This window comes from Amorphotheca resinae, assembly GCF_003019875.1.
Source record: "Amorphotheca resinae ATCC 22711 unplaced genomic scaffold M430scaffold_12, whole genome shotgun sequence".
Classification (NCBI taxonomy): domain Eukaryota; kingdom Fungi; phylum Ascomycota; class Leotiomycetes; order Helotiales; family Amorphothecaceae; genus Amorphotheca; species Amorphotheca resinae.
Window position 1 is genome coordinate 95,642 of NW_020194482.1, and position 25,976 is coordinate 121,617.

At 51.4% G+C, this 25,976-nt stretch overlaps 11 protein-coding genes across 11 annotated transcripts; 6 read left to right on the plus strand and 5 right to left on the minus strand.

The window, feature by feature from the left end:
* The first annotated feature begins 414 nt into the window (after positions 1-414).
* M430DRAFT_127715 (hypothetical protein) lies at positions 415-2,197 on the plus strand. The gene is made up of 3 exons (XM_024862036.1): positions 415-715; positions 842-1,458; positions 1,514-2,197. The coding sequence occupies exons 1-3, from the start codon at positions 424-426 to the stop codon at positions 2,057-2,059; spliced, it is 1,455 nt and encodes a 484-aa protein (XP_024717244.1). The 5' UTR covers positions 415-423; the 3' UTR covers positions 2,060-2,197.
* Positions 2,198-2,553: 356 nt separating this feature from the next.
* M430DRAFT_30863 (hypothetical protein) lies at positions 2,554-4,898 on the plus strand (the record flags this gene model as incomplete). Its single annotated transcript, XM_024865987.1, has 4 exons — positions 2,554-2,904; positions 2,974-3,782; positions 3,830-4,592; positions 4,641-4,898. The coding sequence occupies 4 exons, from the start codon at positions 2,554-2,556 to the stop codon at positions 4,896-4,898; spliced, it is 2,181 nt and encodes a 726-aa protein (XP_024717245.1).
* A 906-nt stretch (positions 4,899-5,804) lies between these two features.
* On the plus strand, positions 5,805-6,418 carry M430DRAFT_61352 (hypothetical protein; the record flags this gene model as incomplete). Its single annotated transcript, XM_024868921.1, has 3 exons — positions 5,805-5,813; positions 5,869-5,996; positions 6,091-6,418. 3 exons carry the CDS (start codon positions 5,805-5,807, stop codon positions 6,395-6,397), a joined length of 444 nt encoding a protein of 147 aa, XP_024717246.1. The 3' UTR covers positions 6,398-6,418.
* A 1,628-nt stretch (positions 6,419-8,046) lies between these two features.
* Positions 8,047-8,565, minus strand: M430DRAFT_181289 (hypothetical protein). Its single transcript, XM_024863797.1, has 2 exons — positions 8,265-8,565; positions 8,047-8,207 (listed from the first exon to the last, which is right to left on the minus strand). Exons 1-2 carry the CDS (start codon positions 8,496-8,498, stop codon positions 8,148-8,150), a joined length of 294 nt encoding a protein of 97 aa, XP_024717247.1. The 5' UTR covers positions 8,499-8,565; the 3' UTR covers positions 8,047-8,147.
* Positions 8,566-12,599: 4,034 nt separating this feature from the next.
* Positions 12,600-14,081, plus strand: M430DRAFT_53531 (hypothetical protein; the record flags this gene model as incomplete). Its single annotated transcript, XM_024868389.1, has 1 exon — positions 12,600-14,081. One exon carries the CDS (start codon positions 12,600-12,602, stop codon positions 14,079-14,081), a length of 1,482 nt encoding a protein of 493 aa, XP_024717248.1.
* Positions 14,082-15,706: 1,625 nt separating this feature from the next.
* On the minus strand, positions 15,707-17,526 carry M430DRAFT_146413 (hypothetical protein). The gene is made up of 3 exons (XM_024863007.1): positions 17,146-17,526; positions 16,969-17,089; positions 15,707-16,913 (listed from the first exon to the last, which is right to left on the minus strand). Exons 1-3 carry the CDS (start codon positions 17,412-17,414, stop codon positions 15,780-15,782), a joined length of 1,524 nt encoding a protein of 507 aa, XP_024717249.1. The 5' UTR covers positions 17,415-17,526; the 3' UTR covers positions 15,707-15,779.
* Positions 17,527-17,691: 165 nt separating this feature from the next.
* Positions 17,692-18,481, plus strand: M430DRAFT_37103 (hypothetical protein). Its single transcript, XM_024867053.1, has one exon. It carries the CDS (start codon positions 17,856-17,858, stop codon positions 18,120-18,122), a length of 267 nt encoding a protein of 88 aa, XP_024717250.1. The 5' UTR covers positions 17,692-17,855; the 3' UTR covers positions 18,123-18,481.
* Positions 18,466-19,912, plus strand: M430DRAFT_146415 (hypothetical protein). The gene is made up of 5 exons (XM_024863008.1): positions 18,466-18,800; positions 18,854-18,970; positions 19,036-19,170; positions 19,228-19,278; positions 19,326-19,912. Exons 1-5 carry the CDS (start codon positions 18,632-18,634, stop codon positions 19,766-19,768), a joined length of 915 nt encoding a protein of 304 aa, XP_024717251.1. The 5' UTR covers positions 18,466-18,631; the 3' UTR covers positions 19,769-19,912.
* A 943-nt stretch (positions 19,913-20,855) lies between these two features.
* M430DRAFT_73453 (hypothetical protein) lies at positions 20,856-21,413 on the minus strand (the record flags this gene model as incomplete). The annotated part of the gene is made up of 1 exon (XM_024869535.1): positions 20,856-21,413. A coding segment is annotated over one exon (558 nt), but the record flags the coding sequence as incomplete, so codon positions are not given.
* Positions 21,414-21,867: 454 nt separating this feature from the next.
* M430DRAFT_37105 (hypothetical protein) lies at positions 21,868-22,243 on the minus strand. The gene has a single exon (XM_024867054.1). It carries the CDS (start codon positions 22,222-22,224, stop codon positions 22,054-22,056), a length of 171 nt encoding a protein of 56 aa, XP_024717253.1. The 5' UTR covers positions 22,225-22,243; the 3' UTR covers positions 21,868-22,053.
* A 106-nt stretch (positions 22,244-22,349) lies between these two features.
* M430DRAFT_82743 (hypothetical protein) lies at positions 22,350-25,345 on the minus strand (the record flags this gene model as incomplete). The annotated part of the gene is made up of 2 exons (XM_024869608.1): positions 22,350-25,014; positions 25,200-25,345. Coding segments are annotated over 2 exons (2,811 nt in total), but the record flags the coding sequence as incomplete, so codon positions are not given.
* Between the last annotated feature and the right edge of the window lie 631 nt (positions 25,346-25,976).

The following is a 25,976-nucleotide window of genomic DNA, read 5'->3' on the forward strand; positions in this document are numbered from 1 at the left end:
GCCGAGCTTGCTTCCAACTGGTTTCCTTTGCCGAAATGGACATTCACCAGTGGTCACGCACCGCCGGATCAGGATATACTACGTAAATCACCTTGAACAGTGCAGGTCTGTCGCCGATGGGCAGAGGCCTTCCTCGCTAAGAGCAAGGAGTTGGCAAGCATCCTTCACCGTTGTTCTGCTGTTATCTTCGTTTAGGGCAAACAGATATGATTCCCTGCTTCAGAATTTTCTTCTTCTCATTATTACTTCGTCTGTCTCACTCGTTCGTGGACCTTACTTGGCAATTGTTCAAGCCAGCTTTCATGCGTTTGTTGGTTGTGTTGTGTCGCAAGATATCTCGTTCGCATTTCCGATACTCGCCCGCAAAATACCCCACTCTTCTATTCCCCAGCTGAAGTTGCTCTCGAGACTTAAGAGCCTCACATGCTGGCGAAGATGGGATCTATCCAGAATCCATCGGGAGGTCCTTTCGAAAAGTATGATGAAACCCCGTCTGTGCATTCAAGTGACTTGTCAGAACACAATGGGTTAGACATTGAGCAAGCACCTATCTCGGTGACCCAGAACAGAGATATTGAGAAATATCCTAAGAGCCTGAATCAACCTCAAGATGTAGAAGATAGTGGGAAGGGACCAGTTACAAGGACGAGTACAAAGAGCAGTTGGAAGGATCCGGGGCCGCCCCCCGACGGTGGTTTGCGTGCGTGGACTCAGGGTGTGTATCCTCCTTTTCCTTCCTTCCTGTCTTTCTTTCTTTCTTTCTTTCTTTTATTTTTTCTTTCTTTTCCTTCCTGCAAATCCCACTATACTCCGTAGTGGAACTTCGCTGATTCGGTGATAGCTGCTATGGCTCACCTCGTGCTCATGAATACCTGGGGGTTCATCAACTCCTTTGGAGTCTTCCAAGCCTACTATGTCACAGCACTCAACAAATCACCATCAGACATTTCATGGGTTGGCTCGATCCAAGTTTTCCTTCTCTTCTTCATAGGAACATTCACCGGTCGATTCACAGATGCTGGATATTTCCGCCTGGTCTTCCTGACCGGATCTCTCGTGGCTATTATTGGGGTCTTCATGACATCCTTATCCACTAAATATTGGCAGTTATTCCTGGCCCAGGGAGTCTGTTGCGGTATTGGATATGGATGCCTGTTTTGTCCCGCGCTGAGTTTATTGAGTACGTATTTCTCGAAGAAGAGAAGCTTAGCAATAGGGTTTGCCACTTCAGGGAGTGCAACCGGTGGGATGATCTTCCCTGCCATGGTGAAGCAATTGCTTCCCAGGATCGGATTCCCTTGGACGATGAGAGCTATGGCCTTTATCCAGCTCGGTTGTTTTTGTCTTTGCAACATTGGACTGAAACCAAGGGTTCCCCCAAGGAAGACGGGGGCTCTGGTAGACTGGGCGAGTTTCAGAGAAGCTCCATATGTGCTGTTTGCCACCGGGATGTTCTTCGTGAGTTTATCATCTTCTGCACCAAATAGGATAGGAGTTCTGATAAGGTGGACAGAATTTTTGGGGCATTTACTTCGCATTCTACTACCTGACATCTTTTGGCCGCTCGATAATCCACCTTCCGTATTCCGACTCCATCAACCTCCTTATAACCATGAACGGTCTTGGAGTCCCGGGTCGCATCATCCCTAATTTTCTTGCCGATCGATTATTGGGACCTCTGAACTCGATCTGTCTCGTAGTGCTCATGGCCTCCATGCTATCTTTCTGTTGGATCGCGGTGAGTTCTCGTGGAGGACTATACGCGTGGACAGTTGTGTACGGCTTCGTCGGAGCGGCGATCCAGAGTCTCTTCCCAGCAACCCTGAGTAGCTTGACGACGGACTTGAGGATGGCAGGTACCAGAATGGGCATGGTTTTCAGTATCGTGAGCTTCGCGGTGCTCACTGGGCCACCGATTGCTGGGCAACTGATCCAAAGGAAGGGCGGTGAATACATGTATGCGCAGATATTTGCAGGAGTGGTTATGCTTGTCGGGTGTGGGTTCCTCGTGGGGGCCCGAATGGCAAAGAGTAGGGGGCAGCTATTGATGAAGATGTGAGGGAGGAGGGCACTTGTGATGTATCTTTGGCATTGTCCATCGGGTTCAGGATGTTTGGATAGAGGATGACAGGATGACAGGATGACAGGATGACAGGATGACAGGATGACAGGATTATAGAATTATAGAATTATTGACCTACTTACTAAGGTACTTTATATATATACTCGAGTAGGTCAGCTCTTGTTGTTTCGCTTGCGCCTCGCCGTTCTCCTCGCTTTAGCCGGACCATGTCTTCAGCCTGAGATGGATTGATATAGCTGGACAACAGAGAAAGACAATCCCAATGCCGCAATCCCGCCAACGGTCTCGCGTTAGACATCTGATGTTGATTGCGGCATCAACGTGGGCATCCAGATCGAGAGCGCGACGCAACGCGACGAGCTGGTAGGATCATACAATACAATACCTACAACCGGACCCCTCGATCCCCTCCGAAACCCCATCTCCCAGCCACTCTCCCGCCGACAGACAGACACGGCCACGACCATAAGATGTCGGCCTACACTGCGCCCTCAAACAACTATCCTCCTGATCCTGCTCTCCATCTCGCTCTGCGCGATGCAGCTGGGCCGCAGAACGATCAATTGGCCGCCCAGCACGGCTTGACGGTCGCGCAGCCTTACCACTACAATGTTCAGCCTTCTCAGCAGTCTCCGTACGACAACAGCCCGTCGAACGGACATCCAGGCAATGTGCAGCACCAAGGGGCACCTGGGCCTGCACCTCCACCTGTCGCGTCTGCGTCTGCGTCTGCGTCCGCGTCCGCGTCTGCCAGCGGGGAGGGCCAGAGGGCAAACCGTCTTCGCAAAGCTTGCGATTCGTGTAGCATTCGCAAGGTGAAGGTGAGTGAGTTGACGGCTAGAGCTCCAATTCACGCGTCTCGCAGATACTGATCTTCTCCCCCTCTACAGTGCGACGAGTCGGGCCCGCCATGTCGAGCTTGTCTGGCTCTGGAAATCCCATGTACCTTCGAACGACCCAGCCGGCGGAGAGGTCCTCCAAACCGACACGCAGAAGCTATCAAGAAGCGCAAGCTGGAATCGCCATCTGCAGCATCTCCAACCTCCTCCCCGAATAATGTCGCTGCTACTCTAGCATCCTTCTCCTCGCACGCCGTCCTCAATGCCGAATCAATATGTCCCTTTCCTACCCTCGAACTCCTCGTGAACGATTTCTTCACTTATATCCACCCTCTCGCCCCCTTTCCCCACGAACCTTCCTTCCGCGATGCTTTCGTATCCCGAGAAGACCTTAAGAACCCCTCGTTCTTAGCATTATTGGCGTCGATGGTCGGCGTTTTGGTAGCCTCCTTCCCCCGGAGGCCACGACTGCATCTGAAAGCCCAGCACCGCGAGCACCTGTTCCCAACCTCGATCAGCTTGGTTGAGCGATGTCATAAGGTGGCCGTTGAAGCTCGAGGAGCGGGATATCTCGACAAGGAGTTGTCAGTTTATGATGCTGTCACGAGCTACTTCCTGGGCTTGGCTGCTGCATACACGTTCCAACCACGACAATGTCGACTATATTTCGGGGAGACTCTGAACATATCAAGAGCCCTTGGAACCCATAAGTTCAAGAAGGATCCAGGGTTTCTCTCAACGAGAAATACATCTGTACCTTTTGGGGAAGCTGGTGCATATGGTGGACAAGCACAACCAGTCGATTACATCAGGCAAGAGATTGGCAGGAGGGTGTTCTGGATCATGATTGTTGGTGTCAGGTATGTACGTGGTTACCTTTTCCCGAGCTTCTACTGACAATCTATAGATCACTGCAACAGCTTGGTGCTACATTCGGTGAACTCGTCATACCTCCTCCGACGCCTAGTGAGCCGTATCCACCCTTGCCTTTGGAAGTCGACGACGAATACATATACGTTGATCATGTTGATCCTCAGCCGGCAGGCTTAATATCGAAACTGACGGGATTCAACCTGGGAATACAGATTTACATGTCCCTTGACCCTTTGGCGACGATGGAGCTGGCATATGGCATTGATGAGGTGTTCGACTGGAATCGCCAGAAGAGAATCCTGGAAGAGTGTCTGCGGCAGGTGAAGCACGTATTGGACAATGTCCCAAGAGAATTGATGCTTACTCCTGGCTCGGAACCTGGTCAATTCAAATCGCCAGACCGACCATACCTCCCGTCAATGGCAGACTATCCAAGCGTAAGATTCAATGGTCGTGAGATGGGTCACTGGCCCCAGGAAGACCCAGAGGTTCGGCGAAGACTGCAATACGAGATCCAGAAGGCGAATATTTATGCCAGTCAGCTCGGCACTCGGTCTTACATCGTGGAGAAGTATTGGAACCTTCAAGAAGCCCACGAAAGAGAAACCTCTCGAGGTGATTCACATACCTCTCCGGGTCCAACGGCCAGTGGGCTGGATAATATGCTCCCCAAGAGTACCACGTATGGAGAGAGTGAAATAAATGTTGCGGATGAGCGGGAAATCATTGTGAAGGATCTACTCCGTGTGCTTGGCAGCATCAGTCAAATCAACATGGAGCCGAACGGAGGCAGTTTTGTAAGTGACCGCATTATTGTAAAGTCCCATCTCTAACCCAATAATCAGATCAACAAAATCCGACAAATAGCCTCTACATTGATCGACTCGCCACAAAATCGGAAAGGCCCCTTAGCTCTGAAGTCGGAGGAGTACCTGGCAAGGTTCCTGGATGTCCTGATGAAGCTTGAGCGAACCAATCCGAGTCTGAATGGAGAAAATGGTCATCTGCAGGATGCCGAGGAAGAGGAGTTACGGAATTGGGCGGATCTACGGGAGCATCAGATGCGATTTTTGCAGTCGGGTGGATTCTTGAATGACGGTTGATTCAATGGTCGGTGCTCATGAAGGGGTAATGGTCACCTGGAATGGCTCGTCATGGCTCGTTGCAGGATAGCTCCGCTATAGGTGGTATCAAAGCCGCGAGCATGGCTCTTCATGGCGATAGGAGTTTCAAGGTCGGGAGGGAGGGAGGAGCGACAGGGTGATAGGTAGATACCTGGAACGTGATACGACAGCTACGTCTTGCCCGAGAGAAACAGCTCCTCGTATTTAAATGTCACTGTTCATGAATTCAACCGTAGCTTTCCGAAAAGTTCTTAATGGGATGAAGCTCGAATCGCTGTTCTGTTCCATGGAAATGGACTTGTCAAGTGCGAGGGATTTCTCATCTCAGTTCGCTTGCTAGTTCGGCTCCCAACGTGGGGGATGCATAGGTAAGGTATCATAGATTTGAGCCCGAGCTTTCGAATGCTTTTCTTGGGGCCAAGGGGCAGAAAGTCTATTCTTTTATCCTCGGGAGGATTCCAAGTCAAGGCTAGATGCACCAGATCTCGTCCGCTGGATGGATTCTGGCTAGTATCTCTCTATATGATTTCCGAGAACTGGGATAGTCTCGTTGATGCTGTTATCATATCTCGCTCTGTATAATGCTAGATCATTGGATTCAAGCAGCTATCTGATAGGCACAGACGAAAGAGGTTTACGGTTGTGAAAGCTAGACGTTGGAGAGGTGGAAGGATCCGCTTTTTTAATAGGGGGTTGTGGTATATATATATGGGTTGATTTATGGATATGGATAAAGTCTGATCTTGTGCTGAGGATAGTTCATGGTATTTTGTTCATAAAAAATGGAAGAAGATGGAGAAGAATGATGACATTTTGGTGAAATTAGTGACAGGAAAAGAGGGGGGGGGGGGTCGAAGAACATGCGATTTTCTTTTCTACCCACATATGTATAAGGTATGTAGAACCGTCTCTTCTGCAGTTCCGTATTGCTCTCTATATGCACATCTAGAACTATGTGAATATGATATTTGGTGTTTACATCGTCAAACTGCTCTTAGCTGGCTACTGCCCGCTTCCATGCAAGTATGCTTTATATGGGCGGAGGGATGGGTTGCCTTACAAAAACCGGGATAACAGGTAAGTCAAGACTAATCCACGAGCTCTTCGTCAGAGTGCTGACGTGCCAAAGGAATGGTTATCGGGGTATAAAAATATTGAAACCCTAAAACAGAGGGGACAACGGCATTTCCACACAATCCCAAGTCCGCGAAAGAAAGCAACTTCTGATCAGGAGTTATATCTGCACTTCCGGACCTGTCAATCATACTTCCAATGCTCTGGTACAGCTCAAAAAATCACGCTCCGCACTGTGCTCGCCCACACACCCCAGGCTCCTTCTCATAGAGAATCTCAGTCATATGTCCGGGGTCGCCTGCCGCCGGGCAGACGTATCGCTCCACCGCGTTGGGGAGTTCGCGGTTGCAGGATGCGCAGCGCAGTCGGATTGTTGTGCACATGCTGATGATGTGGGCAAATAGTCAGGATATGCCAGGAGGTTCCTTGGTGTGGATATTTGATTAGAGAGATGCTTGGACGTGTGGGTTCCGCAGGTGTTTCCGTAAGTCCGTATGTTTGTTTTGATTTTATGATTATTGGGGGCATCGAGGGAAGGTGTGGATGCAGAAGTTCATTTTACGGATCTCGAGAACGAAGACTCAGAGTAGGGTGAGAATGGTACACTTACTTGTTATTCATGGCTAGGGGAGGAAGGGTAGGAGTACGTGTGAAAGGGAAAGCCGTGTTGGAGAACCCCTTTGTCTATTTCTAGGCAAGGTTCAGTAAGGAAGAGGGTTGTATGTGAATAGACATTGTGGAAGAGAAGTTAAGAACAATAGAGACAGACCACTTCGAACCCTAAATACCAACCTCCTGAATCTGAGATCGCCCGCCCCCTTCCTATGACTTGGTAGGAGTTGCCGGCTCCACGTGGCAGGGTGTAAGAGAGCCTCGCCTTGGAGGACTTGATGGTACTTCTGGCATAGAAAACATGTGAACATAAAACATGGATTGGGAGTTTGGGTTCAGAGCGTTTGGAAGAGCTCGGAGAAGAGAGATTGATAGATTAACAATAACAGAGAGGTATATATATACAGCCATTCATGGTACTCCCAGGAGAGAGTACCTATTCAATAGAAGAAGATATTACTACTATAATTGCATTGCACTTGTCCTTGATGCTGGCAATCATAAATCTTAACGAGACGTTCATTCGGGGCTCGGATCAAGCTTGATGAAAAGACCGTGCCGCCCCTGCTTACCCAATCTCTTACTTGGCATCACCACAGGTCCGATATCGTTCACCAACCACCGAGACGGCGTTATGAATGACCGAGTCGCAGATCCGGTGCCAAGATGCGCATCACAGGGCTGATCTCTTTGCCAAGATCCAACTTTCTGACGTGTTGAGGAGATACAATATCGCGAATAATCCGTTTTGCCAGAAATCTCTCCTCTCTTGATATAGATAGGTAGCTTCCTGCGGGTGTATTTGACACAGGACTGGTGCGGGAAGAGCACGTGATCGCCAAACTCGCTATTTATCCCTGATAAGGTTATCAGATCGAGAAGAAGACACATCATGCAGCAGGGGTGAGGTTTTACGTTGTACTACTACCTAGCTGGGTAAGGGAGAATTCTTCTCTTATCTCGAGAGGGCGCTATTGAAGACGCTAGTCCTAGACGAGGCGTACCTTCTCTTAGTGCTACCTTCCGGAGCACGGCAGACACGCCATGGGGATGTTTAGGCTAAACGCTAAGGGTAAAGAGAGTGGAGTGCGGGCCAGGGGGGGGTGAGCTTAGTAGGCGAGGCCGCGTCATCCTCCGCCCTTGCTGGTGGGAAGCCGTTGGTGCGGATTTAAGCTTGTTACGACGTTCCGCGAGGGTTTGACGTTGGGAAAAGATAGGGTAAGCATATATAATCGTATATACGGGAATAACAACACGAATGCTATCGTAATATATACTGGATCCGGCAATGACCCTTAGGATTCCCGCTGTGGGTTCATGGATTGATATCCACGGTCGCATCGATGTCCATGGATGGGTAGGTAGATTCCGCAATACCGCAGGTAGGTAGTCGACACTGCAGTGTAACAGGCTCTGGGCCTCTCTTTTCGTGCAGCCACTTTCCACCAAATGACCTGGCTCGTCTAAGGTACCTTATTTCTCTCCCCAATATGACATTATTATTGCTCCGGATCTCGTGTACACAATAGTAGGATTCAGGCTTCAGCATCGGCGTAGAGCAAGGGGCGGCAGAATATCGGCTATGGCTATACCTCGGAAGTGCTTATGTCAAGAGCCTCAGTCTTTTGAGTTTTGGCATGCGGAGTACCACGGCCTTACCTTACGTGAGCACTTACTCCGGACAATAATATGATGGGCGTCCGACGGTCCGAGCTTCCCGAGAGGCTCTTCACGCGGCAAACCTTTAGGCGTATGGAGACTGGAGACTCGAGGACATGTCGAAAGGCTTAAATTTGCGCGCGTTATTATTCCCGTATGTGCTCCGGAGTCCGGGCCCACGAGGAGAGGAGCCGCACATGATGTCTCTGCGCGGGGCCAGGGCAAGGGCATCATGAGCAGGGCGGGAACTTGAAAGGCAGATACCTAGCGGAATGCGGACGGATTAGGTAGGCAAGGTAAATAGAAGATACCTAAGGTAGGTAAGATATGTGGTAAGGTTAAGGTATAAATGTGCAGACTCGCTCACGTGTCGAGTTCCGCATCGGGTTCAATACATCTACGTGGCGGCGATTGTCGGGCCGAGTCGAGCCGGGTTGGTGGCGCCGAGAGGAAGATGCGGCACGGACCACGGAGCAGAACAACGTCCGAGTGCCGACCCCCAAGTATAGGGACACACCAAGTGTGACTGGAGATGTGTTGCCCCTAACGGATCGGGAGGGTGTATATATATACACGTATATATATACACATATCTATGATGCAGTAGTACCCAGTCAAGGGCGAAGGCCAGCAGAGCATTACACCGTCGTCAGCAGCATCTACTACTTTGTTCCTCACATATCCACGGCCATCGAAAATTCCCACGGGCGGCCGGCTGGCGGTGGGCCCGTCGTAGCCGAGCCAGGAAAATCATGCTTAAATCAAGTTGTGCGCCAAGGAAAAGTTTTGCGCCGCCAAGAACCGCTAGGGGAAAGTTTAATCGAGGAAAACAAATCTCGACAGGGGGTGCGTAGAATTATATTGCATGAGATGAGATGATATTATATGATATTATACTAATGCAGATGCATAAAAAATAGGAGACGGTAGATGGAGGGCGAGAGTACATGGAACGAAAGAAAAAGAAGTTGAAACCGAGAAACGACGGCGATAGAAATACACACGCCGCAGGGAGATGCGGTGGGAATGGAGAGGCCGGGGGAGAAAAGCTTGCGTGGACGATAGGACCGCGCCGCACTCGTGTAACAAGATGGATGGATATGCTTTCTCTTTCCTCTCTCTTCGGTGGCTTTATCGAATTACATGGGCCTTCGATGCTTTCACACGCCGATCATGCGATGAGCATTGGGAGCACAACTGTTTCTATTCCGGCGGATCGACAGCACAAAATCTTATATCTCCTGTGTACAGTACTGCGTCCTCTGATACCTCTACCCGGTGCAAGTCACCGCAGTTATTGTTATTCCTCCTCGCGACTCATGAGAAGGCTCCTCCTTATGCTCCTGGTCGACTGCGCGTCCAGCTGCCAAACGAGCGATGGGCGATGTCATGCCGCTCCCCACTCTTTTCCTGCGTCCGGAAGGCAATCCGAGAGAAGATTGTAGGGGGTTTATTTTTATTTTCATGTTTATGTTTATGCCTATGTCTATGTCTATGATGATAGTTATGTTTCTTGTGCACTCCCCTGTGCCTGGTCTCTTCTGTGTTTAGGGTTGCCTTGATGTCTTATGTTTTCTTTTCCTCCTTTGAGAGTTTGACCTCCTCCTGACAGAGCGCTTCTGACTCGTGGAAGGGCGTGAGTCGTGGGCCGGATATGACGCGAATCTTGCGTTTAAGGTTGAGACATGAGGGGCCGGATGGCTTTAAGCTTCATTGATTATGACTTAGGTACTTGATGGCTGCGTCCCACTTTGCTTTTTTGCCTCAGCTAGCTCGCTCGTATGACCATCGATGGAGCCAATCATGCAAATGGAAATAAAAATCGAGGCCTTCGTTCCCGCGCGGTTCTTTTGCTTGCCGGATAAATGCTTAGGGGCAGGTGGGATTAATACAGAGTAGACCTAGGTAAGGTAGGATAATGCCACAGGGAATAGGGAATTAGGATGCTGACAGACACGAGGCGCGGGAGACGGGACAAAAGCGCCGCAAATAAGAATAAGCTCGCCTCAATCGGCGTATCTCTATCGACGACTCCTGTCAGGCTGTCAGCGTTGCCTCTCCCGACTTGTCGCGGAGGGGACTGTACGGTACCTGTTCTCCGGAGTCAGGACTCAGGACAGGAGGTGAGACAATAAAGTACATACCGTACCTACCGACTCCCTTCGTCTAAGGTTGTGCAAGGTAAGGTACCTTAGGGAAGGTGGTTTAAACTGGAGTCTGGCCCGCTAGGTGAACTCTTGCAAAATCTAAACGGCCCCCCTCCGGAGTTAAGGACCCTCTTGAGTCTTGCCCTGTGCACGCAGTAGTACGTGGAAAAAGGTAAACTCCGAAGCAGGGGGGAGAGAACGAAGTGTGGGAAGATCAACGTGTGGTGTGGGCACACATCTCCACTCCTGAGGCGTCCTGAAAAGTCATCCGCCGTACATCCAACAAGAATAATAATCATCAGATCAAGGACTACTCTTCAAGGGGCTTCCAACCCTCAAGGACCTTGTAGACGTAGAGTAGCATAGCCGCACTAGCACAGGGGGCTCTTAATCAATTTAGAGTGGGCCACCCCGGAGGAGAGATACTGCACCGTACGCCTCGATTCCTGGAATAATAACATCTCGAATCTCGATGCTTCGAGACTAACCTCTGCCAACCGATATAGAAGTGGACTTCGGCGAGGCTGTAGCGGCACGCCCTCGTAAACGCCACGGCCTCGGAAAGCTCTCCTTTGTCCTAGACCGTCAGACCTTCTTTCGAAGCCTCCCCAACCAACAGGAGAGGAGCCCTCTGTAGACGGAGAACGGGATAGAGAAAGGGAGACCGTGCCGTTGCCGTTGAACCTGCTACTCACACTCATCAACTACTACTGCTACGTTGCCACTTGACCTCCCTCCGTACTTCTTGGCTCTCCCTCGGTCTCTTGTAGAGCTGGGACTGGTTGGTTGATTGCCGATTATTGATGATTATCACTTGCACCCCCTGCACCCCCAAGACGGCCTAACAGGTGGGCAAATCCAACCAACCCGTTGCAGAGGATTCTCGAACCCTACCTAGTCCCGTTATAACTCGACGGTCGAATTGGCAGGGCAGGGCAGGGCGTAGCGGGAATTTACGACAGTCAAGACTCAAGATCCTCCGCCCCCGCAGCCGCAGCCGCAAACTCTAATAATAAGCAAGTCAATAAGCAAATAATAAAAATAAGGTTAGCCGTCCTCCAACCATGTTTATTGTTGGGCTTTTCTTTCTAATTCTCGCTCTCCGTTAACCGGTTGACATCCCTCGTGCTTTGTAGTACGAACTCTGGCCCGACGTCTGGAGATCCCCTGCTTATATTTTCACAAAGACAGCCAACCTCTTCTGCTCCTCTCACCTTTGAGCTTTGTCGAAGACTCACTACCTGTTGATCCGAGTTGTCTCGAGATTGCTCGTAGATCCGATCTTGCAGCTCTCGAGCTCTTCCCGTACCTCAGCGCAAACCCGGCATCTGTCTTCTATTCCCGGTCACGCCAATAGACAACCCAACCCGCTTGGCGTCTTGTGAAAGAGGCTCGGATTGATGCATGTGATAGAAAGATCCCTCTGAACTGTATGTATGCCTCTTTTCATCTCTCTTCTTTTTCTCTCGTTGCGAGTCCAGTTTGCAGAACACCGGTCTTGCCGTCGACCGTTGATCGCGTCGGTTGACCTCGCGTCATCTTCAACTCGTTCAATCAGACCCAACCAGCACTACCTGGCCCAAAGATTTCTCCATCAACTCAACTCAACTGCCCCCCAACTCCACTCTATCATCCTCTTTAAAATCTCTGCACACATTCCACATTGTGTGTGCCGTCGTCCCACCTCCGACCCGTCTCCTACTCTTCCCTGCGATCCTGGGAAGCGCAGTCTAAGCTTCTGTCACCTTGTGCCTCAAGCTGTCTCATCTTCGCCCGGACTCCACCTTATCCCAGAACTGTGCAATCGTGGGTCGGATCTGTTTGCTAACGAATCTTCTGGGGCATAGCCGATCAATCACAGAACGTCTCGTCGTCACGACTCGACCTGCGTAAAAGCTGTGCCGCACCGTCAATACTTGACCTTTCCGGACATCACGGTGCGGGAGCTGGCGGAGACGCCGCGAGACGCCGCGTAAAGAGGCTGGACACCAGAAGGATCCCGGGCGGGCAGTGAGCAGGGCAGTCCAAGGGACTTGACATTCCACAACAGCGCCCAGCAATTGTGGGGAGGGAAGGCCCTTGTTCCTTGTTCGCTTCAGCTGGGGACGGCGGCCTTTTCCCTTCGCAGTCGAGTATTTGATCTGCCCACCTCCGGGTAGATTGGGTGATATAGAGAACCACGAGCAAGATGGATACCTACTACGGCCATGTCCGGACTCCTGCAGATGCAATCAAGCTGTTTGAAGCTTGCCGCCTGGGTCTGCTACCTCGGGTCCAACGAAGATTATCAGAAAAGGAGAGGCAATCTATAAAGTCGGGATCAGTATTTGTTTGGGACGAGCGGGAAGCAGGAATGCGAAGATGGACAGATGGAAAGTCCTGGAGCGCCAGCAGAGTATCCGGAAGCTTTCTCACCTACCGTGAGATGGAGGGCAAGCGGGGAGGAGGCCAGTTCGTGCCACATTCATCACGACGGGGAGCAGGGAAGACTCCAGACAGTGGGCGGGGGAGTGATGAGGATCAAGATGGGGATGGGGATGGACAGGACGGATACAGATACAAGCCAGATGGTCTGATGAAGCAGTCGTTCAGCATTACCACCTCCACAGGCCAACACCTCCACCTCATCTCATACTACTCTCGACCACATCCCAACTCTCCCGAGCTCCCACAGCCTACGACCGACCCGCAACTTCGACACATTGTCCCCGTCAAAGGGATGTACCCAGAGTCCACGGTCCACGAGACTCCGGCGCCAGCACGAGCACCCATGCAGCCAGGTCCATACATGCAATCACCGCATCAACCCCCGATGCAAGCTCCCACGGGCCAGCGAGCTCCACCACCATACGGGTATTCCCAGGGCTACGCTTGGCCTCCATCGCCTGCTTCTACTCCTCCATTTCCGGGTCATTACCAAGGTCCTGTGTATCCGCAAGCCCTGCCACCTCCACCTCAACACCAATCCCCATATCAGCAGCCTCCCGGATCAGCTCATACATCACCATACCAGAATATCCAACAAAATCCTCATCACCACCCTCCTCCCCCAACGTCAATGGCCCATGGACCCCCACAGCCAACCGCGTTTGATCGTGCACCTCCACCACTCTCGGACTCATCACTTCCACCACCGCCTCCCCCATCTCAGCACCGTGGCGTGAGCAATGCAACCCTCCAGAACACAATGCCCGCTTATCAACCAAACCCGAGTCCTCGCATAGCCCAAGCACGGATCATGGCAGAGCAACAAGCAATCGCGCAGAGAGCATTGCAATCAGCCTCCATGGCCGATCCTCGCCTGGCACTACCACCGACGTCTTTACCACCAGTGAACGGGATGACCAGATCCTCCACTCCCCCACACAACCACGTCAACGGACAAGCGAACACCCCCCAATCTCCTGGCCGGGGCCCGTCACCAAACGGAACACCGAAACCAACCACGAATACATCGCAAGCTCAGAGCATACCCAGCATTTCTCACCTGGTACATGCAACGGATTCCGTGTCGGTGATGAGCGACAACAAGAGCAACAGCAGTCGCGCTGGTAGCCGAAGTCCGAGGGAGAATGGAGAACAGAGGCCGAAGGACATCCCGCACGAGAAACTCAACATCCGGGTCGAGGACCAGAGGGCCATTCGGGTCCTTGATAAGTTTGCCTTCTGACCCACGTCACCCAATGGAGGAAGCAATCTTGTTGCGACCTTCTCGAAACGACCTATTTTTATGAAAATTTCCTGGCTCTAAATAATGCTACAGAGCGGGGGTGCCAGAGAAAGAAACCATACTGTTTTTGTCTGCAATTTCTTCTTTTTCTCTTCAGACATTCTTTTGCTTTGCTATCTCACTTCGGATCCTTTGATTGTACACTACTACCAGATCTGCAGCGACGATTTGGCAACGCATTCTTCGGGGAGGACTGCCCCCGCACGGCTGCGGCTTGGCTTGGCTTTACTTTGCATTGCGTCTGGCGTTGGGCTTTCTGCTATGGGGGGGTTTTGGGGTGGGAGGGGGAGAACACAAAAGTGGCATCTTTACAGGTGCACCGGTCCTATGACAGACAACACGTAGGCACAGATAGCTAGAGCGAATATGATAGATACTGATACCTCTGTCTTTGCTCGACTGGGTTTAAAGCAGGATACCGCGGCTGCGTGATGCACGTGTATGTATAGCCTATGTTTATACACCGAGGGCCGTCCCCTCTCATTAAAGGTACAGATGCACACGGCCATGCAGAGTCTTATACTGCACGGCGCCACGCATCACCTCTCTCCACATCAAATGTCCTTTGGCTCAATTACCAAATCAACGGGTAGTCCTCAGTACCTATGTTTAGTTATCTTAAAATAATCCTCTTGTTTCTTATTATTCTTCTTTACACCAGGGATTATCAAAATTAAGTATTTTGACTACGTAGGATATTACAGATGTATAACAAGGGAGAGAGAGAGAGTGCGTGGGTTCTTGGGTAGCAGCACATGTGAAAAGGGAGTTTGAGGAGGCCTCGGATAGGGTAGAGATGGAGATGTACGCAAATCGATGTACATAAAGCGTTGGGAGCTGTGTGTATATATATAGTGATGCTATTTTCATAAGACTATATTAATGACTGATAAATTAATAAAGTATTCAAATGATTAACAGGTATGTAAGGTATGTAAGTAAGTGACATGAGGCAAGGGGATGGATGTTCATGCGCGGCGGCGGCGTCACAAGCGCTGCCGCCGATGCGCCACAGAGGGAAATCCGCGCATGATGGAGGAGAGGACAGAGGAAAGAATAGGTAGACCAAATCCCAGAATAACTCGATTGGAGATCAAAGGGGGGAGGGGACGGGGGGAGGAGAAGAACAAAAAAGGCCTTTTCTTTTTTCCAAAAAAGAGAAAAGGGGAAAATAGATGAAACAAGGAGGAATTCCCAACTTGGCGCAGAATCCTGTATGCCTGTTAGCACGTGCTGGTTCTAACCAACGTCAAGAGGCGGACAGGGCAGATTCCACTCCACATGGCTTTTTCACTATTTAAGCTATTGTGGCATTTCTTTTCTTCTCTTTTCTTTTTATAAACGCCCAAAATAAAGGCTTTGCTGTGCCGTGGGGATTGCTATTTCTATTTCCTCCTGGCTACTACCGCGGCGGGAATGTGCTGTATGCCAGATTTGTAGATCTTCGTTGCCGAAGGATCGGCCCGGGTTTGGTGGATGGATATTGCGGGTTCTTCACTTATGGGTCAGGAGATCATGGACAGAATAGACACCTGGTGTGGGCGCGAGGCTCGGCAGGATTTGAAGGGGTGCGTTGGGATCCTGAATTATAATACATACATTCTCTATCTATAAGTACATGGCGTGCTGGCTGCTTAACTAACAGTCACATCGGCCTACCCACCGTGGGAACGTCACGATCTCCCTGATGTTCGGCACCCCCGACAAGTATCCCAACAGTCTGTCGAAGCCAAGACCAAATCCGCCGTGGGGAACACTGCCCCAGCGTCGGAGGTCAATGTACCATTTCAAAGTCCCGAGGTCTTCTGCGGACGATGCATTGGGCGGGATCAGGCCGTGTTCCCGCATGCTAGAAAGGAGCGGCTCCAAGCGGTGCTCACGCATCGATCCCCCGACAATCTCGCATACCTCGGGGACGAGCAGATCGAAACAATCGACCGTCTCCCGCGATCCGTCGGTTGATGATGGGAGCATGTAGAACGGTTTGATGGCTTTCGGGTAGTTGGTGACGAAGACCGGTTGGCCATTACCGACCGTGCTGGCAATGAATCTCTCATGCTCGGCTTGTAGACCAGATCCCCATTTCGGGACGTGTTCGAATTTCTCCGAATGCGGTTCAAGCAGCGATATGGCTTCTGTATACGTTATCCTCGGCCAGGACTCACTCATCATGCCTTGCCACCGACGCTCCAATTCCTCGGATCGCTTCGAGGCCTCCTCCGCCTGATCGCCGGATCGTTTGCCGTGTAATAACTCTTGTCCTACTCGCGAGTTGTATAGTCCCTTGGTCAGGTGTCGGAGCATATCCTCAACCAGGCTCATGACTTCTTCCATTTCCTCCACGAAGTTGACCTCCGCTTCGAGCATGTAGAACTCACTCAGATGCCGAGCAGTCTCGCTCTTCTCTGCTCGGAAGGTTGGAGAAAGCGTCCAAACGCTGCCCACAGACTGTGCCAGAGCTTCTAGATGCAATTGACTCGAGACTGTTAGGTATTTCGGTGATCTGAAGAACGACCCATCGCTTTCTGCCGTAGCTCGCCCCTTCTCTGCCGTTTCGACCGAGAATACTTCTCCTGCACCTTCACAATCCGAGGATGTAATTATAGGAGGATGCGTCTGTGTAAAGTCCCGGCCGGCAAAAAAATCCGTAACCTGTGCTATACTTTGTGATCGAAAACGAAGCAAGGTGGAGTTGAAAGGGGTTCGTGTCCGAAGGTGTGGTATCGTCCGAAGGAACTCAGGCGAATGGTATTTCTTCTGCAATGGGAACGTCTGGACCCGCTCAGTATTTTCTTCGGCCAAATTTGTGACTCCAGCCCTTACATACGGCAGAATCGGCTGATCCAAGAATATCCAATCCTACAACATGGAGCTCGTGGCTCTGGGCTTTCGGATTCGGCGACGGTCTCCAGGAACCGGTAAGTCGCACGGCCGTCCCCGTCGATAGACTGCGAGAGACATAAGTTAGTGATAGAATACGAAGGGTGGAAGGGGGTGGCCAGACTTTTGAGCTTGTTCGGGTGTGAGAAGAGCCTGGAGGGGCTCGAGACTCGAGCCGTCCCCGACTGAAGCAAAAGACCTCTGTTTCTGGTTCCTGATTGACCGGATAAACCCATTGACTGTCACATTGTCTGGGTCTGGCGGGGGCGTATCCAAGAGATGTGCCACGGACAGAGGTGCGGGCGCATAGCTTCTGGGGGAGGAGTGGAATGCCCTGGAGCTGCGCAAGGCCCGTCTGACATACGGCGCCAGACGCGGCTGCACCATGTTCATGCGGCGGGAAGAGAGAGGGCGAGAGGCGGGAGTCAAGTCAATATGCGATCTGGCAATGGAGGAGGGAGAAGGGAGAAGGGAGAAGCAAAAGAGGAGCGAGATTGAAGATAGAGGAGGGAAGCAAGGCTGAGAGGCGCGGAAGAAGAGAAGGGCGAGGCGCGCCTCGGTAAAATCCCTTTTCCTTTTGACGCGGGACGAGGCGACACAAGCGAAGGCGTCTCCCGCTTTACCTTTACTCACTCCTCCCTCCTCAACACCATGCCATACCATACCAGAAGTCCCATATCTCATATCTCAAACCTCACACCTCACATCTCACACCTGACCTCTCATCCTTCACTGTCTCACTGCCGTCCCCTCTCTTATGATAAGTCAATCATATCACCTGAACCCCCCCTTTCAACCCTTCAACCCTTCAACCCTTTAACCCTTTCAAGTGTTATGCTGTCCACCCCTCTAGAGGTCTTGCTTCTGCTTCCAACTCTCTTGCAAGTTGCTCCCCCTTCCAGCCCCAATGTCCATTATGTGTCTCTCCCAAAGACCAGTGCCGACGCGTGGCGAAATGCTGAGATTCTCCGCGGGAGGCGTATCTGCTCGTTCCCTGTTACTCCAGATCCTGTCCCCCGTTGGAAGCCCTGGTGGGACTCTATGACCTTCCGTGCTTCATGCATTTCAGTCACGCCCGTTTCTTTGCAAAAGGCAAAATGACAGATCTCCCTCGCCAATCTGGGTATCACCTGCTAGGGGGACACAGATCGATCTGAGGACCCGGGCGCCCGCATAAGTGTGATTTCTCTTCATATCCAGGCCGTTGTTTCTCAATCTATTCGTGGCCCAACTCCTTGCGTCTTCCTGCCGTCTTCAAGAAGCGAGATCAATAGGGTGATTGATAGGTGGCCGGAACCCTATATTGCGCTTTAGGCGCGGGGAGTGCAGAACGGACTGCTTTTGAACCGGTTGTCTTGTACGCGGGTATCACTTCTATGCTTGTCTTTTTGACCAAAAGGAAAGGAATGCTGGCCCAAGCGTTCCTGTGTCCAGTCCCCCTTCTGTTGCATCATCTCTACTATATAATGCAGACCCATGTCCTTCGAATCTTTGAGATGGATCGCAGGTCTTTCAAGAGTACCGCGTCCCTCGGCAGTTCTCGCTGCCTCCAACAAGCCTGCTGCTCATCTCCACCCTTCCTCAGTGCTCGCGTGGTGTAACCCTCCGAGATGCCCGCCTCCAAGCCAAAACCGTCAGAGATAGCTGCGGAAGCCAAGAAGATATATATACCCTATGTCCGCCAGAATTTTGGCGCGCAGTGGCCAGCGACCTCGTTCTTGTGCTATTCAGAGACTTTGGTTGCTCAGCCTCCCGCGATGAAGCTGCCCATTCGATTCGGTCCGTACACTAGCACCTTTCATCTGTCTGCACATTACTTACGTCGGTTACAGCGTTTTACGACCGCGACCCAGTTGATGTGGCTCTTGATTGGGCTCCGGGAGAGAATGTCCCAATCCCTGTGATCATGCCGGCGAATGACAAGAGACCAGGAGGTGATTGGGAAGCAGGTTGGGCCACTTCTTCGCATTCGCTACTCATTTTTCGCATTTGGCACTGGGCTGACGGAATCTAGGAGTTATGTCGCCCGAGGAATGTCTCTGCAGAAGAAGCAACCTGTATGGGACGCTCACGACGCCAGCGGAGGGAAACTACGCATCCTCGAACTACCCCATTCCTCCCAAAGCAGGTATTTTTTCAGAGAAAGTCGGTTAGTCTCTCGTAGGTTGATGATCGCGTGGTCAGTCTTATCTGATATTCTCCCAAGTTGTTTTCCGGAGTGGCCCAGAGAAGTATGAGGTGTGGCCCGAAATGAAAGGTATGCCGCGCAGTCACATTCCAGAGTTCTCTGTAACACAAAGCCAGTTCTGCCTATCATATCGGTCTGCCCGGTCAAGCGGCCCAAACTTGACAGCTCCGGCAAAAAGTACTCTTTCAAGCAAGAGAAGGAGCTTATGAGAGACAAGATTCGCACGGCTCTCCGCATTGCCGTCTACTACGGTTATCCCAACCTCTGCATTGGGAGTTTTGGTCTCGGCCCCGGCTTCCGGAACCCACCAGAGGAGGTTGCAACTATGTGGAAAGACGCCTTCTTGAAAGACTCGGAATTCGTGGGCCATTTCCACGATGTCGTCTTTGCCTTTGAGCCCGAATGCGCCACATCTAGCTCCGGCTCGTCCAAGTCCTCTGCGTCGAAGTCAGCATCCAAGAGCTCCTCATCGAAGAGCGCTTCATCCTCGAGCCGCGACATCGATATATTCAGGGATGTCTTCAACCCCTCTAAGATACACGGCGCTTTCAAATCGTGAGCTGGAATGGGAGTATGGGGTTTGGAGTCTGGGGTGCGGGGATTCGGATGGGCTTGTTGGGCTTGGATGAGAAGGGAACATTTCCTTCATGTTTGCATGGTCATTAATTTTTAATGTATTTATAATCTAATGATATGGCGGCATTACTCCTTCGCCCTCACCCCGCCACTCATTGGTGTAATCGGGGCTGCAGGCATCCAGGTGCAGGACCGATCTCCAATCTTCCGTCTGACCCGATCTGAAAAGGCGCTCGTCTTGCCGTCTCACAGTCTCACAGTCACACAGTCCCCAGCGGCATCTCGAAAGCCCTGCCTTTTTATCCTCCCGTTTCCATTACCAGGTCAGGCCCCCCCACATTCCAACGAGTTGCGGGAGCAAGCAAGTGAGCACCCCAAATCCATCGCCTGCACGGCGGCCACCTGCACCAGCGGCAGCTGCATCCTCTCCCGTCACGCACTCCTCCTCGAGTCCTGTGCGAGGGGAGAGAAGAAGCCACTGGGTGTTGAGGGCGGGAAGGCCGAGACACGACAGGCCTCTGGAAGACTGCAGTTACGCGCCTTGGTCTCACGGAAGGATGGCAGGCGGTGGGTTGTAAGTTGTAAGTTGTGCGAGGGTGTTTGCTGGCTGGTGAGTGCTGCATGTGGCGGCTTTGGGGAGTTGGGAAGGGAGAAATGCTGGATGGGTGGTCTGCTGTTCTATTGTCCATCTTGTCGTTTCCATGCCCAGCTTGGTCTTGTGGTCAGACTCGGGGCGGAAGAAGAACGAGAGACAGATTATTCTTGTTTGATCATGTGAGGCTTTTAGATGGTGTTCCTTCACATATATTCCTTCAAATAACGATCTTGTTTTTTTCTACGTTGGTTGAGATATTTAAACCTACCTATCTTTCTATGCGAGGACAGTGAGACAACCCTTTTCTGCCGATTTATATTCTCAGCGAAGACATTTAAATCCCCATAACCAAGATGAATTTTAAGCTGACTACTATATCTATCCAAATATCACCGCTCGACATCCAGGATTACCAACTGCGATATAGAAGGTCCGCGATGCCCACCGACCACTTCCGTGCATCATTCCCCTAATCCTTCGTACACCAAAGCCAAACAACCGGTCTCTCCCCCGGTGCCCCAGTCCTCGACTTATCCCAGCCAAACTCCGCAATCTGTTTCTTAACCCTATCCTTATCACCCCCCGAAATCGTTATACCCTTGACCCATCTCCCATTACCGGCCTCCTGAATCTCATGCAACTTATTCTTATTCGCGTCGCCATTCGTGCATCCGAGGTTCTGCATCAATTCCTTCACCGTGGTGGTACAGGGCACGAGAAGCTTGACGTGGTTTGTGCCATCCCATGACCAGAGAGTCTGCTGCCATGGGGGCGTCGGCCCAGTCTTGAAGACATGGATCTTGGTGTGTTCGCGCGGGAATGCGTAGTCGTATCCTGGGGGCAGCCCCACGCCGCCGGTGTGGTTTCGAAGATGGATGCCAGGAAACCCACCATTGCGCAGAGGGGCCGTGGCTGGATTGGGTAGTCCACCCCAGCCTTGAGGGAAGAGGGCCGCGGGCATGGGCTGGGCGAAAGTTGGTTGTGGCAAGGCAAATGAAGCTTGCGGGGGGAAGAATGCGGAGAATGGTATGCCGGCTGGCTGACCTGGGGGGAAACCGGGAGGTGGTGGCCCAATGTCAAAGCCGTGGAAGGTATTGTATCCTCGTCCGGCCATGGCGTTGGGATCCGCAGCTGCGCTGGTAACGTACGGCGGCGGTGGATGAACGGAGGCAGGGATGAAGCTCCCAACGGTGGTGTGAGGACCTGGGCCCCGTCCGTGAACGGAGTTCCAACCAGATGGTGAGGCCACAGCTTCGAGTTGTTGGATGTAGAATATGGGCTGGTTGTGGATATTATAAACAGTGATGGAGCAGAACCTGACTAGGTTAATGATATGTTCAGGGTCGTAAATGGCGGCGTAGGTGAAGATGATTTTCCGTATGGGATATGGCAACGGGAACTCAAAACTGCGTTCTTCGAAAGACGCCAGGTTGTCTTGGTGGATTTGGTTACTTGATGATCGGTGTATGGGAACGTGTATGTATGGACGTGTTGTGATAATGGGACTGAATTTAGGTTGAAGGAAGATGGAAGTGACAGAAAGTAAAGGGGAAGAAGTAGTAAACGCCCGATGACTATCTATTCAGCCGAATGATTCCCATCATCGATTGAATGATGGGGAAATTGCGACGGATTCAGACAAACCCTGATTCACAGCACCATTTGTACCACTCTCATTTTGAGGCAGCGACGGATACAAGAACAGCAACTATAGGGGCGTGGCCTAGAAATACCAGTTCAAAGCCATCCTTGAGGCTATAGTTGATAGATAAGTACACTGATGTTACAGAAAGCGCCCAGTATGCAATGCTCATCCAATCGACACGGAAAAAATTACCTTGCATCGCGGTTACCCACCGGCTACCACAGCCAAGCCTTCGTATATCTTGCTCTTGACGGCATAGAAGGTGTTTCCTTGGCCTCCTGCCGATATTCCAATGCTTTCAACTTCGATCCGACCTGTACCGGTCTTCCGTACAATGACAGAGCCGTCAATAAGTAAGATTCCTTCGCCCCTAAATTCTGCGGTATGGCCAGAAGATTGCATTATTTTTCTCAAATCAGCCAGACGAAGATCACCAACGTGCAGAGGCTGGGCCACAGACCGAGTTGCGGAAGCCATGCTAGATGGAAGGACATCCAAGGTTGGCATTTCAACCCGAGACGTCGCAGCATCAACAGCTTCGCGTGTTGGGGTTTCCTCGTCCTCTCCCTTGAGCATCTTCTGCTTTTTGTTACTGCCTCCGCCATCCAGTTCTGCGTCATTCCTGGGTGATTCTAAACGACCTGTCACAGTAACGATCCCAAGACCCTTGACCTTCTGCCATCGTATTCGTTTTACCAGCGCATCTGTTAATTTTACCACCCAGGCATTCGTATCAACGCTTGCGTCGACTACATCCCCAATCTTTGGAGTGTAAACGTCCACCGCGGTCTCCGTGGCACTTCCGATCTGAGCGGCGAGGAGTTTGCGACAGTCATTGGCAAGAGTCAATGTTTCGTCTTTCATGCCGCTGACAAGAATGAGCTTGCGAGGTTGGATCAGTGGAATCAACATTTGCAAACTCCGCTTGTCGTGTAATCCAGCAAAGTCGATGAACGCGAGCCGTAGATTGACGCTCAATCTTTCGGTGGAGAACTCCAATCTGGAAGGACCAATTATCTCCTCTGCTTCATCCTCCAAGCTGTCCTCATCGTCAAACCCAGGAGCCAAATTGCTAAGATCTGTCGAATCAGGATCATGCCGAGGCCCTTTGCCGATTTGTTGTCTCTTGTTACTTCCATTGGACATCCGACGATCGCTTCGTACTGCAACATCATCCCATTTCCGTTTCATTCCCAGAGTATCTTTTGTGTCGTATCTTCCTGGTTGACGCATATCCTGACCATCAACCTCGTCCCGCTCCTCAGCTCGGAGGAAGTCTTCAGGGCGAATCAACTCCCCAAAATCATCATTTCGTTTCCTTCTAATGGCCAAAGGAAACATTTTTTCGCGACCCTTCTTCCCCCGGACATCGTAATCGTGGACACCTTTCCGCCGAAGTAGAATATTGATGCCAAGATCCTCATCGCTCAACCCAATCTTCTTCCGATTTGCTTGGCCCATCGTGGCAGAGATGTTAAGAGCCTTGCCTTGCTGCTCGGTTTCGGATTCTTCCGAGTCAGAAGATGAATCAGATGATGCATCGTCAACCACATCAGCCGAAGAATCAAGTGCTGTAGATCCCCCATTTTGGAGTGTTGTTTGTAGTTGGCGCTGAGTTGCCAAGTACTGCTGGTACACAGCCAAGTCATTGCCTTCTAATGCCACTCTTTTCGCATCCCGAATTTCAATCTCCTTCCCACCAGCATAGACCTGTTCTAGGATATCCCCATTTGCGTTCGTCTCGGAGGCCAATCCATCTTGACGCTCTTCCCACCAGGACCACAGGATTCTCGCAAGGCCAATTCTCGAACCGCTTTGCTCGGGAGGGCACATTCTCTCAGTCAGAATGACAAGATTGCGCCTATCGTCCGTAATTCTCCGTAAGACCTCTTTCGAGAATCCCCACTCTAACGATGTATCACTTGCTAGGATGACCTTCCCAACTGAGCGTCCGAGATTATCCGTCTCGTTCAGTGCTTGATCGATCTGTCCCTTGCGCTCGAGCAGCCGCAAAAATTTGAAATCAAACGGACCAGATTCCGAACCCTTCCCTGCTTGCTCACCACCCTGCTTTGATTGTTGACCACCGGCCAGCGCCTCAAATTCTCGAATGATGGCATCATCCATCCATTCAAGCATGCTTCTTGTATATCGCATAGTCGCTCCGATGTTCTTGCTTGCGAGATAGAGTTTCGCGGTTCTCAGAGGGCTATCGTCATCTTTGTCTTCTGTTCGCCAGGCGTGCTCCAATAGATAGGCCAGTTCTAAGACGCGCGCGCTGGAGTCCGTGGGAATGAGAACAATCCCTCCTTTACTGACAGATGACTTGATCATATCCAGTAGAAGCTCATCTCGCTTGGTTCGTCCACCTGGTAGCGCCACTCTTTCACCTCCTCGACTACTACAGATCAATGCCGTTGGCTTCCGCAGTTGCTCAATGACCTCGGCTCCACCAGCACCTGCTCCTCCTAGCCATGCCGCACCAGCCAATACATTTTCACGAGCCTGGTTCCAATCCACTGCATACACAATTGATTCAAGTCCATGCTGAATATGCCAAATTGTCCCTCCTAATGTATGCCCAGCGTTGTAGGCCGTAATCGTGAGACCGTTGAGAGGTGGTGAAAATGGCGAAGGTAGGGGTTGATGAGGTTGCGAGTATTTCAGTGGGTGGATGAGAGAGAAGTATGATGCGATCTCTTGGCTAGTCGGAGGTTGCAGAAGGATGTTGGAGTCTTGGCTGGTTGAGATTGACTGTGAATAGGAGTAGGACGCCTCAGAAAGAGCTTCCTTGGGAATGATGGTCGAGGCTAGAGGGGTCGAAGTGTAGAGATCTTGGAGAAGTGTTCGCCCGAGTGATATGACAGGAGTGGTCGCATAGATCGGTATTCGCGTGAACAGAGGGAAGTGCTTGCAGCAATGGGCGAAAGCTGCTAAGTGTGCTACTGTCGCATGGGTAAGGAGGATAATGGAGAGAGTAGGGACTTGTCTAGAGATCGCAAATCAGTACCTGTTCGAAGACCACACAACAGAGGGGAAGGGTAATAGCAATGGTGCACGCAGACAGGGCAAGGCAGAGTGGCGGATAAATGTGTCTTCATTGATGTCTGCTATACATTGCTTCTTGTATGTGTCCTTCGGCCATCAACACCAACAAAGGGAAGCTCAACCTACTTCTCAAGCTCCTTCAACTTGGCCACATCAAACGATTCATCCCAGCCGACGTCAATCAAGACCTTGACACCTCCATCTAGCTCCAGCAGCGACTGCGAGGCAGACGATTCGGACTGCGCTCCCAGCAGCGAGCAGAATGTGAACATGTTGAGCGGAGCAACCTCCTTGTTAGAGCATCTGCCACCGGGTCACCTCCTAATCGCATGCTATCGAGTGAGAGAGAGCCGGATGCGCAGTGTGCTCGCGGTGAGATGCGATGCGCCTGGCGTGAATATAAGGATGTTGAAGGGTTGAAGGTTTATGTAGAGGGAGGTGGGAGTCTGGGAGAAGAGAGCGAAGGGGAGAGATCGCGTCGTGCAGGGATCGTCTCTTAGCGTGGATGCACGTGCACGTCGAAGGGGTCGCGGATCTGTGATGCTGGATCGAAAAGGTGTCAACACCACCAAGCTGCCCATAGACTCCTTTGCACGCGACATTCTCCCTCTTTCGATCTTCTCTGTTCTGCATATGATGATACGAATCTCCTAACGGCTTGAAGCCCCCCCAACAGTACCTACACGCCGCATCTCCCCCACCAGCCAGAGTGACAGCGCCCGTCGATCCAGACCGGTCTTCGAGATGTCGGACTACCCACTATACCAATCTCTGGCCCAGGGAGATCCAAACAATGACCCAAGAAACCGGGACCCCTATGCCCAGCCAGCTCCTCCTCAGTTCCAACCTCCAGTCGGCCCCTCTCCTTACCAACAACCCGGCGCAAACTACAATGCCCCAGGG